At 36.2% G+C, this 14,955-nt stretch overlaps 1 protein-coding gene across 3 annotated transcripts in view; it reads right to left on the bottom strand.

The window, feature by feature from the left end:
• The window catches only part of LOC135117428 (solute carrier family 7 member 14-like), a 169,206-nt gene that overhangs the window by 68,979 nt on the left and 85,272 nt on the right, over positions 1-14,955 (bottom strand). For all 3 annotated transcript variants that reach the window (XM_064036695.1, XM_064036705.1, XM_064036700.1), the window contains exons 8-9: positions 13,901-14,109; positions 5,747-5,918 (exon numbers count right to left, since the gene is read on the bottom strand). In XM_064036695.1, the coding sequence (XP_063892765.1) occupies positions 5,747-5,918; positions 13,901-14,109 (381 nt within the window). The remainder of the gene's footprint in view (positions 1-5,746; positions 5,919-13,900; positions 14,110-14,955) is intronic.

Genomic DNA, 14,955 nt, shown 5'->3' with positions numbered 1-14,955 from the left:
TACCTACCTCTACGAATTTGAAAATTGAAACGGACTACACAGAGTACTACAGAGTTCGGATTACATTTTGAAAAATAAAAGTAAAAAGATAGGCTTTGTGCGCTTTTAGCTTTTTGGAAATATGGCTGAAAAAAATCGGGTTTGATGAATTTTTTTGATCCTTTATTTTTATTTTTTAGGATTTTTTCCAATAAAGGCTTATCCTTGTAAATGTACCTGTGTAAGTGTACCTGTAATTTTTGTTACTGTTTAGTAACAAAAATTTAAAATCTATTTCACAATAATAAAAAAATTAGGAAATATACAGAATTGCAAGAAGAAATAACTAGAGTTTGGAAAATGAATAGAGTAACAATAGTCCCGATAATAATATCTACCACAGGTGTAGTCCCTAAACAAATTTTTAATAGTTTTGCCGCACTTAACCTCTCCAAATATACTTACCTCACTCTACAGAAAGCAGCTATCCTCAACACATGCCGTATAGTTAGAAAATTTTTGCAACTTGATTTAGACAATAATTTTAATGCAGTACAGAACAACCAGCAAACTTCTCAAACCCAATAGTATTAGTATTAGGATCTCACTTTGGCTTTAAGCCCGTAAGATCCTAAAAATACCAGGTTTAAATTAAAACCTGAGAAAACGAACGTTTAAAACCAAGATAATAATAGAAATTGAACCAGTTACTTATTCGTTCTCTTTTAGTTCAAACCTTCTAGCCATTTTGGTTCGAATTAAGTTGAATGACGAAGTTGACAAAACTGTCTACTTTTAGAATAGGTACAATTTTTGTTTGTTAAAGATTTAATCAAGTAAGGTTCATTATTTTATTTATCAACCGGCAATTAAAAACTTAATGCAAAGCCGATATCGACTCAAAAAGGAGCGTTAAGGGCTACCAACCGTACTATTGGTATCGTCTTTTATTTATTAGGTAATATAAAACTGGTGCCTCGAGGCGTTAAAAGAGGTTATACTTAACTGGGTTGAGGCGTTAAAAAGGTTGTTCTAAGTGCCTTTTTTTAATTAATAGAAGTTGTTTAAAAGGCATCGTTCTTTCTAATAACAGTGTTTACACAAAATCATTGTATATTACAAGCTTCTAAACTGACGTTGGATACAAGGCAAATGAAATTACGAGCGTTGCTTAAGGTAGCAAGCACTAAAGGCATTAAGTTTTACCTACGCGTCTAGAAAAGAGGTTCTTTATTACACACTATGTACACATCACGGCTTTAAAGACTTAGGCAGCTTACTTGTGAATTATGTAGGTAATACTAGCCGTTCCCTGTGGTTTCTCTCGCGTTCCGAGGGAGTTATTTCCTACGTTAGGAGATAGGCTACTTTTATCCGGGTGCGGGAAGAAGTTACTTTGGGACGCGAGTGGAATTGGAGTAACTTTCTATATTGGGAAATATGCTACTGTTTTATCCGGGTGCGGGAAATCGGGTCTCTCAGGATTGGGAAGGAATCGCTTGTGATGTTACCCGACTTAGGCAAAGTTAGGTTAAAATACACAGCTTCAGTTCATCTCACTATGTATGTACTTAAGTTTAACATTTGTATTGTGAAACCATTATAGATTAAAAAGACCTACTTTCACATGTTAAGGTACATTAAACAGTAAAGATACAGATACGTATACAAAGTAAACTCAAACATAATCTCATAAGCATACATTCTTACCCAGGAGGTACGCACACAAATATTAGTATACCTCTATAATCATAATAAGTAACCTTTTATTTATTCTGTATCAGAACATGAACTAGAGTAAGCTATCTGTTCAAGCTATTAATAATTCAAGCATCTAAAGTACGCTCTTAGAGTATACGCACACTGCAAGCTTTAAGTCAGCCGATAGTTTCGGCTCATAAATCAGTATGAAGATGAATGGTAGTACGCACATAACAACAGTCAGGTATTTAGCCGGTATCAGACCGACTGATAACATTGATTGGAATCAAAATTTTCTATAAAAAAAAATTGACTACTATATCTATCATCATCATCATCATCTCAGCCATAGGACGTCCACTACTGAATATAGGCCTCCCCCTTAGATCTCCACAGATACCTGTTCTAAGCGACCTGTATCCAGCGTCTTCCGGCAACCTTTATAAGGTCTTCTGTCCACCCGATAAGGCCAACGGTCGAACTATTGTTTAGTCTACAGTGTACGGGTACTTTTAATGTTAGAGTGCCTTAACGTCAGCAGCAACAGTGAATAAAATTAGTATTTAAGTCTTCGAAGGATAGGTTAAGAGTAGTAAATACTTAAAACTCTTAAAAGGCTGGTAGATAGATAGTTTTTGGATGGAGAAGGAGAGGAAGACCTTAGAAAAGATGAACGGATTGCCTGGAAGATGGCATGAATAAGGGAGTGAGTTTCAGTATTATGAGTGACAGGGAAGAATGGAAGTGGAAGACATTTTTCGCTGGCCCCAAATAAAATTGGGAACAGGGCAAGATGACGAAAAACACAGATATTTTTTTAAAAGCGATAATCCACTTAAATTGTTTGCAGGACATTCATAGACATTTTAAAAATGCTCACAAGCAATTTGTTATTGTTTGCCAGAGCGAGAAGATCAAAAGAAACATTGGTGTGGTGAAACAGGTGGAGTTTCACCTTTAGTTAACCTTAAAATAATATAGTTTTCAAGACGACCTCTTAGTTCGTCGACCTCAAAGTGGACTACCATCTACTCAGGATATATTTTTATCGAGTCCCTAAGCGCATACACAGCTGCACTCTCCATTCCCTTACTCTTAAATTCCGATGGGACATCAATCTGACCTGACCGAGGAGAAAAATATATTTCTTCTCTCGTTCGATTAACGAGAGAAGAAATATATTTTTGAGCTTGTATCTTTAAGTATACAAAATTAAATACATCGGGGTAGCTTCAATATTAATAGTCGCCTCATATCCATTGATTGTCAATGAACTGACTAAAAGTCTTATTTAGTGAGAACCTAAATTACAAAATAATTGTCGACTGATTTTATCTACCAAGTTTTCTGGTCCAGGACTTATCATTTTGAAAGTACCATACCAAAACAAAAAATACATATCCTTTTAAAAAACGTCCTCCTACTCTCTCTCAAAAACCGCTTAAATCCAAATAAAAAACAAGCAGAATTTTTAGTAATTAAAAGCATAACCCTCCTTCATATTTGGCAGCTGGTTAAAAAGCCGAGTACGTCCTCAGAGTAAAACGTGCTTTAGCGGGACTGTAGGCCGTCGAGCGTCGGTCGACGTAAATGGCCAATTAATAACGCAGGAATATTGTTATAAGTTTATAACATTTTAATCGAAACTTAATATAGCCTAAGTAATAAATGGCTTGAGTAATATTATAAAGGGATGTTATTACGTTAGTTTATATTGTATTTTTATGGGCGACTAGCCTATTTATAGTATCATGTATGGACAACGTATAAGTAGACCAACATTAGCTTTTAAAGTAAAATGGGATATAATTGGGCATTATCCTTATTCTTTATTGCACACTTAACAATAAATAATAAAAATAATAAAGACAGTTTATGTACAATGGCGAGCTTAACCCAGAATTGGGTTCTCTTACAGCCAACCTTAAAGCCATGGAGGGATTTGATAGTGGTAGGGTAGATTAAAAAGTGCACAACAAACATTGAAAACTAAGCAAAAATATCAAATAACAATATACTAAACATATATATGTAGTAAAACTACACAATACATAAACATAATACATATAATATATATATATATATATATACATACATACGAATATAAATGTCATTCATGTCGATAAATAGTATTCCTTTACTCGTCTCTTGAATGCACCCAACGATGGGCTTTCGCGTATCGAATGTGGAAGGGAATTCCACAGTCTCACAGCACGAACAGTGAACGATCCATCATAGCGGCTCGTAGTGTGGGAAGGGACACGAAGAAGGAGAGATGAGGAAGTGCGACAAGGTTTGCCTCTCGGAACAAGAAACTCAAAACGTTCCCGAAGATATCTTGGTGAGCGAGGATTGTAGAGAAGAGAGAAGAGAAAAGAAAGAATGTGAGCATCTCGACGCCGCCGAATAGGCAAGAACTTCAACCGACTTCGAAATTCCGACACGTGGTCGTACTTCCTGAGCCCGAAAATGAAGCGGATGCACAGATTCTGCAGACGTCGAGCTTATCTAGAAGTTCCTCAGTCGCATCAAGGAAACAGACATCAGCATAATCTAAAAGTGGGAGAAGAAGCGACTGAGCGAGAGTAATTTTGGTTGAAAAAGGCAGGAAATTTTGGAGCCGTTTGAGAGACTGAAACGTGCAAAATACTCTCCTGCTTACTTCCGCAATGTGTTTACCCCAAGACAAGTGACTGTCCATTTGCACACCCAGGTTTTTGACGTGCGAAGAGTAAGTTATAGTAACATTATCGTACAAGAGCGGCGGAGGAGATTGCAACCTATTTAGAAAATATCTGCCACCAACAATGATAGCTTGAGATTTAGAAGGGTTGACTAAAAGTCCAAAGCTCTTAGCCCACTGACTTATGTTGTCAAGATCATTATTGATGGCATCAATTGTCCTAGGAATTTCCTAGGACTCCTCCTCAAGATTACAATGTTGATAAAGCTGCAAATCGTCTGCATAGAGATCGTCTGCATTATCATAAAGATATCAATTTTATGTTTTCACTTAGGTTCAGGAGTGTGGTTTTAGTCGCTATGTTTAGTGAACTATCATACATTAACTGACTAAATAATATGGTAACTAAAATGCTAGTTTATTTCGGCCCGTTACAAGCTACCTTTTGTTTTTTCAGTAACCCGGTAGCTGGTGGAACTTGGTGAGAGACCGTCACGAACTCAGAGTGGCTTTAAAATTAATGCTCACCCGTCTTTTTTTATTTTACGTTTATCGGCTAATAATTTGCACACATTACAACCACCAGACATTATTTAACTGAGGACTATTTCCATCGATAACATAGCCGCCCCAATTTTCTTTAATAAAAACACTTAACTTATATACGTGAAAGTTCGTAGAGAACAGTTGTTTTAAACTTAGGAACAACAAGCTAGATTCTCGACCTTCAAAACTACAGCCTACTCTAACAAAAAAATTATAAAAATAGATCATAATCAACGTGGCAATGCGGTCAGTTTTCAGGGTACGTTTCTGGGGAACAGTGATGCGGAGGAGTACTTCGACGCCTGACTCTCAGCTAGTTTTTGTTTTTTTTTATTCCCTATTTTATTTTTATTCTAGTTTTTAGGTAAGTTGTAGGGAATAATTTAGTTTGTAAATGATCTTTTTACAGGGAAATATTATAACTAGGTATCAAAATACTCATCCGCATCGCTGTCAGCTGGGATCGTGCCCAAAAGGCTGGCTGCATTGCCACGCTGGATGGCAATGTATATCCTTTGACCGAAGTATTCATTTTGTAAAACTTATTGAGTTGAAATTAAAAATTAGTTGGTTTGTAAATATGGTAATAGTTTTAATTTTTAAGTGTAAATATATTAAACTAGCCGTTTTCCCACGGTTTCACCCGCGTCACGTGAGTGCTACTAACCGGGATAAAATATGGCCTATGTTACTCGCAGATAATATAGCTTTCTAATGGTGAAAGAATATTTAAAATCGGTCAAGTCGTTTTTGAGTTTATCCATTATAAAAAAAAAAGTTTTCCTCTTTATATTAGTATAGATAAAGTTTTTTGTATTAAAAAATAGATCCACTTACCCATAAGCGTGAGTATGATGGAAGTCGACACATAAGCCAGGAGGATGATGCCGAGGCTGTTGACGATGGCCAGAGGGATGGATCTCTTGGGGTTGTTGGCCTCTTCTCCAGTGGTAGCGATGATGTCGAACCCTATGAATGCGTAGAAGCAGGTTGCTGCACCGCTGAATACCTGGTGACAAAGAAAGTGAGGGTAAGATAGGTGGATTTTTATAAGATTTTTTTGGGGGTATTAGTGACTTCTGCTTGTTTCTGTTACAGTTTCACATGCGTATAGTAGGAACTACTCGATATATCCACAAAAAAATAAACCTCAAACCTTCCTCGATAAAAGAGCTATTTTATGTTGGAAGAAATTTTCAAATCAGTGCGGTAGTTTCTGAGATAGATATGTATAATCTTTAATATGCCTACACCAATTGTAATACAACAAAAACAAAACTAAGGATTTAAAAGTCGGTACCACAATAGGCGGTATTATCGCGAAAATCTCTAATAGACAACCTTTCCCAATAAGAGCGTTCAAGAAATACACTCTTCAGTTTCATAAATATCTATAGATTTTAACATTACGAAAATTATTTGTCTTTCATAATTACATTAAAACGTTAAAATATTATGAAAGTGTTTTCTGGCTACTGCATATACAAATATTTTGCTAGTGACAAGTGTTTGTATGTTAAATAAATCGTTCGTGTTTGAGTGCCTGTGTACCTACCTGAAGTAGTTTGCAATGTAACGGGATAGAAAATACAGGTGGGACATCAGTTTTCAAAATAGTACCTAAACGAGAAATGTTATGAGAAGCATTGACCTCTACTAACATCATCTGTCTAGCCTTTTCCCAAATACACTGAGGTTGGCTTTCAGTCACTCCAAGTGTAGCTGGGTAGAACAAGTATAAGACGTAGCTTGACTGCTTATCTGACCTCCTCAGCTCAATTACCCGGGCAACACAAAACCCTTTGGTATGCCTGGTTGTCAGGTTTTCTGGCTTCTGTCTAGAAGTAACGTCTGCCAAAGATGCTCAAATGACAGCCGTCACTCTAAATTAACGTGCTTTACGAAACACGGAGGATTCAGTTGAGTACCAGTGCTTTACAAGAAACGACTGCCTATCTGACCTCCTCAACCCAGTTACCCGGGCAACCCGATACCACTTGGTTAGACTGGTGTCAGACTTACTGGCTTCTGACTACCCGTAACGACTGCCAAGATACTGGAGGCTAGGCAGATGATATATTTTACAAAATAAGTAATTACATTAGCATTAACCTAACAGGAATAAAATACAAAGATTTAATAACGTCGCAAAGACGTAGCAATTCTCTCAAAGTCTTCTGAGAAATAACTACTTTTTCATATAAATGTAGAATTTTTATATTATTTCCTACAAACTGAGATGATACATCAAACGAGTTTCTTACCGAGAAACAAGTTTTATTAGCGGTAACGACTAGAAATATAACTTAGTTTTTTTAGCTGGCAAATAACATTAGTTACTGTAACTAATTTTGTACGTAAAGTTTATTACAATTTTGTAGAAAAATGACTTAATTAATAACCATCTAGCTAGTAGCCCATTTAACAGCGTTTTCAGTCTAGCGGATAATTTTCGCTGCGGAATATGTCGTGCGTAAAAAAACCGAGCGAATACGCGCGACAGATAACGCGCGGCAAAAATCAGTCGCGCTGTTTCAGGTGACATTATTTTATCCGTATAAACCTGTAAATTATATTGAATAGAAAGAGGGACCAATATGAAATAAATCTATGACAAGTAAGTTAAATTATAAGGAAGAACATAGTGATGAAAATAAAGTTGCAAGAATTTCACTCTGACCGCTTTATGATTTGTTTCCTTCAACGGGATAGTGTAACAGACAAACACAAAGGTAAATAAAAGCAACAATCCGATAAAAACGAACAACGAAATAAGGATGTATTGAATGTATCTTTATTGACTCAATCGCAGCACAAAAATGTTTACTTATTTACTACTAGTTATCGTTCGTTTCCAAGAGAATTCTTCAAAAGTCCGGGATAAAAACAATCCTATGTTCTATCTCAAGGTTAACTGTATCTCTGTTATAAATTTTATTAAAATCAGTTCAGTGGTTTAGACGTAAAAGCGTAACAGACGGACAGACAGAGTTACTTTCGCATTTATAATATTAGTAGGGATTGTTCATTCACCATTTTTCTTAAGAACATTCCTCTAAAACGATTTGAAGATTATAAAGGTAGACTATAATAGATATAGTTATTTTTAATACTTCATTGTATAAAAATAACAGGTTGTTTTTCTTATTTTTGTTCGTTCAGTTTATAATTATCTAGTGAAATTGCTACTACACTTAATAGGATTACTTAGTACTTTTTCGTTTATTATTTTCTAGTAGAAGTCTTGTAATATTTTTGCTCGATAGTCGAGGATTAAGTTTTTTATAGTAGACAGGAGAACTTAAATGTTTTGTTTTTAGTCTATAAAATGTTTTTATTTTGTTGAAAAATGGAGGTAGAATATTTTTATTAAGTACCTAGAAGTTCTCTTAAATCCTATCAGGAGCCTATTTTTTTCATAACGTAATACTCAGGCTTTTGTGGTAAGAATTACTTCCTTCAAAATATAAAATACAATGAGAAATAACTATTAACCAATAAAATACTCAGAATCTATTTCTCTATTTCTATCTATTGAACAAATGAAATAATCATTAAGAACCCCTGCAAAATTAAGCCCAGTCAGCCGATAGTCGACCCAATTGTGGGCTGATAGTTAATTTCAAAAGAAGTCGTGAATTCAATTAAACTTTTTATTCCATCTGATACCAGTCAGATACCCGATCATTCATCTTTAAACTGATTTAAATGACCTATGCACTCTATTAAACTATTAGCCGACTAAAAGTTTGCAGACTCTAGATAAACATCGAATTTAAAATTGATCTAGCAATGGAAAGTTGGGACAATTTTAGTCTAGATTACGATAAAAAATCTTTAAATTGATTTAAGTAAGCCCAATCAAACTATCAGCCGACTATAAGTTTGCAGACTCTAGATAAACCATCAAAGTTGAATCTAAAATTGATCTAGCGATGGACAGTTGGGACAGTTTCAGTCTAGATTACGATAAAAAATCTTTGAATTGACTTAAATGAGCAAAATCAAACTCAGCCGACTATAAGTTTGCGGCCTTAGATAAACCGTCTAAGTTGAATCCAAAACTTATAGCAATGGCAAGTTGGAACAATTTCAGTCTAGATTACGATAAAAAATCTTGGAACTGATTTAAATGAACCCAATCAAACTATCACCCGACTAAAAGTTTGCAGTCTCTGTATAAACCAAGTCCAAGTTGAATCTAAGACTGATCTAGCAATGGACATTTGGGACCATTTCAGTCTAGATCACGATAAAAAAAAATGATTTAAATGATTCCAATCAAACTATCGGCCGACTAAAAGTTTGCGGCCCCAGATAAACCATCAAAGTTGAATCTAAAATTGATCTATCGACAGTTGGGACAATTTCAGTCTAGTTTGCGATAAAAACTAGCTCCAGCGAACTTTGGGACCATTGTCTTTTTAGAATGGAAACCAAAGATAGGGAATAAATGAACATTTGATCCAGTTCGGAAACAAATCGAGGTGACCTGCATTGCACTTTGACAATTGTTACTAGTTTAGTTCTAGCTGAAATTGGATAGCTTTTGCATTTCTATTTAGTGACTTTTACTGTTGTATTAATGTTGGATGTAGCTATTTTGGGACGCTGAATAAAATAAGAATAGATTAGCTTTGAATACACTATCAAAAAATATTATTAGAACTTATATTTTAAGCTGAAAATCTTGTTTGTTTCCTTGAATGCGTTAATCTCAAGAGCTACAGAACCGATTAAAAATAATCTTTCTGAGATAACCCATTTACAGAGTATTTTTATCTGAGTATTTTCGATAAAATGCAGATGAAATCGCTGTCAGAAGATAGTAAACAAAAGTACCTTAATAAATACAAAATATATCATAACAAGACTCTGATACCCACATAGAATTTCACTTGAAAATCTCCTACAAGTTAAAATGAAACACCACAAGGTATGCGAGTTCCAAGTTGATAGCAGAATATGCCTTTGACACAAGTAGAGTCACCTGCAAGTTTAGAACCAGGATTACGGAGTGGTTATAAGTGTAGGGCACGAAGAAAGGAAAGATGAGTGGAGGTACCATATCAGCTAGGTCACGCACCTTCGTCTAGGTCAAATTCGTACGATGGGCATGACCAAAACGATGACCTACGAGTGAATTGACGAGGCGTTTTGGTTCTTTGCGTCATCTGTCAAAGATATCTTGGTATTACAAATAGTCGGGTCCAAAAAAAGCGTATAAGGACAAAGACAGTAACGTTCCTCGTCCCCCGCATTTTCTGTTATGGCACCTGTTATCTTAGGAGATTTTCTGTTATGGCACCTCCGCTAGTCATTTTGTTCTCCATGTTCTAGAGGTATTGCCTAACTTAGTACATGAGTTATTGTTTGTTAAAACCACACGGAGTGACAACCTCTTAAAGGTTGGAGTAAAATTGTTAAGTGTAGTTGGAGTTTTTATTTTAATATGCGGTGGTACGGTTGTCAGTATTAAATTCTTGTTCGTCTAAATTAGCGGATGATAGGTAGTTGTTAGATAGATAGATAGATATACTTTATTATGGACACCAATTTTAAATTTTTTATCTTTATCTAGTTAAACTAGGTGATATAATGGGCGGTCTTATCGCTAAGAGCGATCTCTTCCAGACAACCTTAGGATGGATTGAGACGAGAAGGAAAAGATTATACGGTAGGCAGTTAATCACAGTGTACACTTGCTCCTGTAATTTGCAATTTAGTTTATTTTGGAGGTAATCGTAATCCAATCAAATCTCTCACTACCATCATCTCGATATATTTTATGAGCCCGACCCAGCTATCGGCCGACTAACAGTTTGCAGCATGTCGATTCTATAAAATATCACAACTCACTTCGACATCACTCTCACTTCGACTTCGATCTAAAGGTAGAATTCCGTGGACGCGACAATAGTCAACCTATGAAAATGTATGGCACCGTTGTCGAGGCCCGTGACAGTCGCGCGCGGCCGACGAATTTCGTAAGCTGCTCGCGGCATTGTCAAAAATTTAATTCTGGTTTTACTAAAATTCTATAGATGTTATTAAGCGCTAGACCATGTTGAGAAGCGTACGGCCGCGAGCGGCTCACGAAATTCGTCGTCCGCGCGCGACTGTCGCAGCCCTCGGCAGCGGTGCCATACATTTTCATAGGTTGACTTTTGTCGCGCGCGGCTGCGACAATCGCGACCCACGGAATTCTACCTTAAAGTTTCGTGATTGACATTGTCAAACTACACTAGCGCTTCACTATCGAGCGTGTTGACAAGTTGAACTAAATCAAAGTCGAGATTTTGACAGATCTGTCTAAATCTGTCTATCTATAGGGAGGTAGGGAGAGATGGGCAGTTGGAGACATGATCAAATCAGAATAAAAGGGGGTCCTTTTATTCTGATTTCTGATCATAGTTTTGTTTTTTATTGGGTAGTTTACGTTACCGACTGGTAACGGTGTTCATCCATAGACTATCTGTCATTTCTGTGAGTTGTCAAGAACAAACACTCGTAAAAGTACTTAAATATTTTGTTGCGGTTTCGGATCGTTATAAAGAGAAAACTAATGAAAGGTATGTGTATTTTCTATTATTAATTATTGATTGTCAAAATCTCCAGTTACAATTATAGTAAGTCGATGCAATCCACACCTATTATACCTTTAGAAGAGAGTACTACAGCAATAGTTAATGGGCCCCACGTTTTTATTTTAGTCTAATATGACCGGGACCACCTACGTAGGTTGACAGGTAAGTAACTATTTTTATTTTCTAGTTTTCAGTGCACATAAGATAAAACCGTTTAACTTAAAAGTTTTTACCGATTTTTTTCATAAACTAAGTCAAAGTGTCCAATGCTCCCTATGGTAGGGAGGCTTGGACATACCATGTAATGTATAATTTGTAAATTTTGCTCTTCTTCGTCAGTGAAAATTTGTGAGGTTATAAATCTGCGCGAAAAATCCTTTATAGAATCTTGTTTCAGGTACCGTTGCCAACTTGATCTAGAGACTATTATATTTAAAATAGTGTTTAAATAAAGTTCTAAGTGTTTTAAAGTGATTAAGTGCCTACCTTTAACGATGGCTAGAATGTTTTGCTTAAATCTTTATTAGAAGAAGCTCATGCTTTAGATAATTTAGAAAAGCGTCAACAATCTGCTAGAATTCGTAGTTTATCTTTATTAACTCGCGATGATGACTATGTGAGCATATATAGATTGTCAAAGGAGCTAATTGACCAACTGGAGTCTGATTTACTGCCCTGATAAAGCCCACAAAACGTCGAGGCAAAGGACTTACAACTCGTGTAAAAGTAAGTATTGACACAGTTTATAGTTGAAAATTGTAATCAAGCACACAATAATAAGAAAAACACTTAGTTCTTAATAAGGAGTATTCCCTTTATGTGGTTTCCGCCAGCTGATATGTTTTCAAAAGACTCTGTACTTCAGTTATAATATTGGTATTCTCTTAAGCATGAAAATAACCAAATTGGTCTCAATTTTGTTTTCACTAAATCCAGATAAAGTAGGTATTACATTTTTTATTGATTTATTGTTTCACAGATACTATGTACTTTATCATTCTTGGCTAGTGGCGGTTACCAGAAGGTTATTAAAGAGGGCATCAGAACTTATTTATCGCAACCGTCTGCATCTCGTTGCATAAATGAAGTAGTGGAAGCTCTGAACAATCCGGCCGTAGTAAAAAATATATAAGGTTTCCTCAAAATCAGCAAGAAAGGCAAATTGGCGCTGTCAGTATTTTTTTTCGTAGGGTAAGCATAGATTATATTCACAGCACGAATTTAGAGATTTCTGTTTATTTTATACTTAAAAGCTGCCTCAAATTCCTTACAATAACAAATTATAACTAAAACATCATATTTAGCTAAAATTCTGTGTCAAAACTGATAAAATTAAAAACTGATTAATCTCGGTTGACATTTTGTCGAGTGGGGAAGTCACTAGCACAGCATTGGTCGATGTCGAGCTCACTTCACTTCGCAAGTGATTAGGTGATGTTTACAGAATGCAAAATCAAGGTCGTTCTGAATCGAATGCGAAGTGAGAGTGAATAGCGAAGTGAAATGCGAGTTGTTGTTCGAATTTTATAGAATCGACGTGCAGGCAGGCCTTGGCCCTGTTGCGCCCCGCTGGGTTGCTGACAGTATTCTACTTGTGTAGCCCTTTCATTTGATACCCATATTGAGGGGGCTGTGCCATTTTGTGCCGGCGGCCATATTGGATTTAATTAAAGGTGTATACAAAATTTCAGACCAATCGGTTGACAGGAAGAGGGTGAAATTTGAATTACTAAATTTGATCCAAGAATAAATAATAAAACAAACGGGGTGAGCTAAATAAAACCGTTTAAATATCTCGTAATGTTGAAACTGATTGTAATTTTTAGGAAAGCTCTTTCATTATATCTAGCCGAATATAAGAAATGGCAATAAAAGTTGATAATGATCTGTAAAATCTGATTTTTTATGCAATAAATTGTGAAAAAGTGCCCATCCCTCCCCTACCTCCCCTAAAGTATGAAATGACATTACGAATCGAAGTGAAATGCGAGTTGTTGATCGAGTTTTATAGAATCCCAGTACAGTGTTTGAAATGTGTGGCTTTTAGAATTTAATGGATTTGGGAGACGTTTATGTGTACATATGTATAAATTTTGTATATCGTGTGTCAGCAATATCGGAATAGGACCCCGGTCATCTAGCTAATCTTGTTTCTTGATTTCTGCTCCCATTATATAAACGTTTATTATTATTGTGTGTGATTTTATATTAGCTAAATGTTTTCTAATTTATTTGCTTGAACTCGCTAATGTCAGAAGAAACCTCCGCACAGCTTTGACTGATAAAAAAAACATCCAGTATTAAATAGCTCACGTATCGAGGAAGACTATGGTCCGTATGGTCTACTCTCTATCCAGAAGCACACTCGCTAGATAAAGCTAGTCATACCACAAAGAATACTCACTCCACTCCATCCAAAAGGCAAAAATCCGTTATGCTCAGTCCAATTGGAGACGTCTATGTAGAACAGGCCAGCCGTCATGATGAACACCCAGATGGTAAGATTGATGGCGTTCAGCAGGTTGTTGAAGAACAGAGATTTCCGTACTCCGGCTACCAGGACCATCATCATGAGGAGCGTGATCCCGAAGGCCATGATGTCTGGGGGTTTGCCTGGGGAAGAAAAGTGGTGGTTAGTTTTGAAATTCAGGAGAAGGAGGGTATGGGATTTTGGCTGTTTTGGCTGTCAAGAGAATAAAATGTGTGGGGTTCTAAGCGAATTGTCTATGTATCAAACTTTTTCAGAGAGAAGTATGAAGAAGGCTATGCTTGCGTATTAGCTGGCCTTTTCCCAACCAAAAATGAAGGTAATTTAAACATTTTTGGTATTCGAAGTCCCTACCTTCAAAATATTCGTTATAAAACGGCTAAAACATTAATTATTTTATTTTTATATTATGCTTTAAAACGTGAGTAGACATCATCATCTCCCGAGCCTTTTCCCAACTCTGTTGAGTTCGGCTTCCAGTCTTACTGGATGTAGCTGAGTACTAGTGCGACTGCCTATATGGCCTCCTCGGCCCAGTTACCCGATCAACCCGATACTCCTTGGTAAGACTGGTTGTCAAACTTTCTAATTTCTTACTACCCCTAACATCACACGAACCGGGCCCACTAATTTAGCGTGTTCTTTGAAACACTAGGGGACTTGATCGAACGAGATGAGATACTCGTGTGAAGCACTGTTTAACCTTATGATCGATCGAGCCGTGTGGCTGATACTCAACCACAAGCTCTTATACAAGCAGATTAATGCTAATGTATGCGAAATTACACATTATGTACGTTTTTCATATTACAAGGAATATTATGTTTTCGTTAAACTTCAAACAAACACAAACTATTGTGTTGGTTTTCATACTAAGTTATGAGAACAAAAGCTTAATAATATCTCGTCGATTTAGTAATACCAATTCCACTAAATGAATATTCTTGATGAAAACTCACTGATCCGATTGG

The sequence above is a fragment of the Helicoverpa armigera genome, chromosome 1, assembly GCF_030705265.1.
Source record: "Helicoverpa armigera isolate CAAS_96S chromosome 1, ASM3070526v1, whole genome shotgun sequence".
In the NCBI taxonomy this organism is placed as follows: Eukaryota; Metazoa; Arthropoda; class Insecta; order Lepidoptera; family Noctuidae; genus Helicoverpa; species Helicoverpa armigera.
This window is presented reverse-complemented; position numbering and strand designations above follow the sequence as displayed.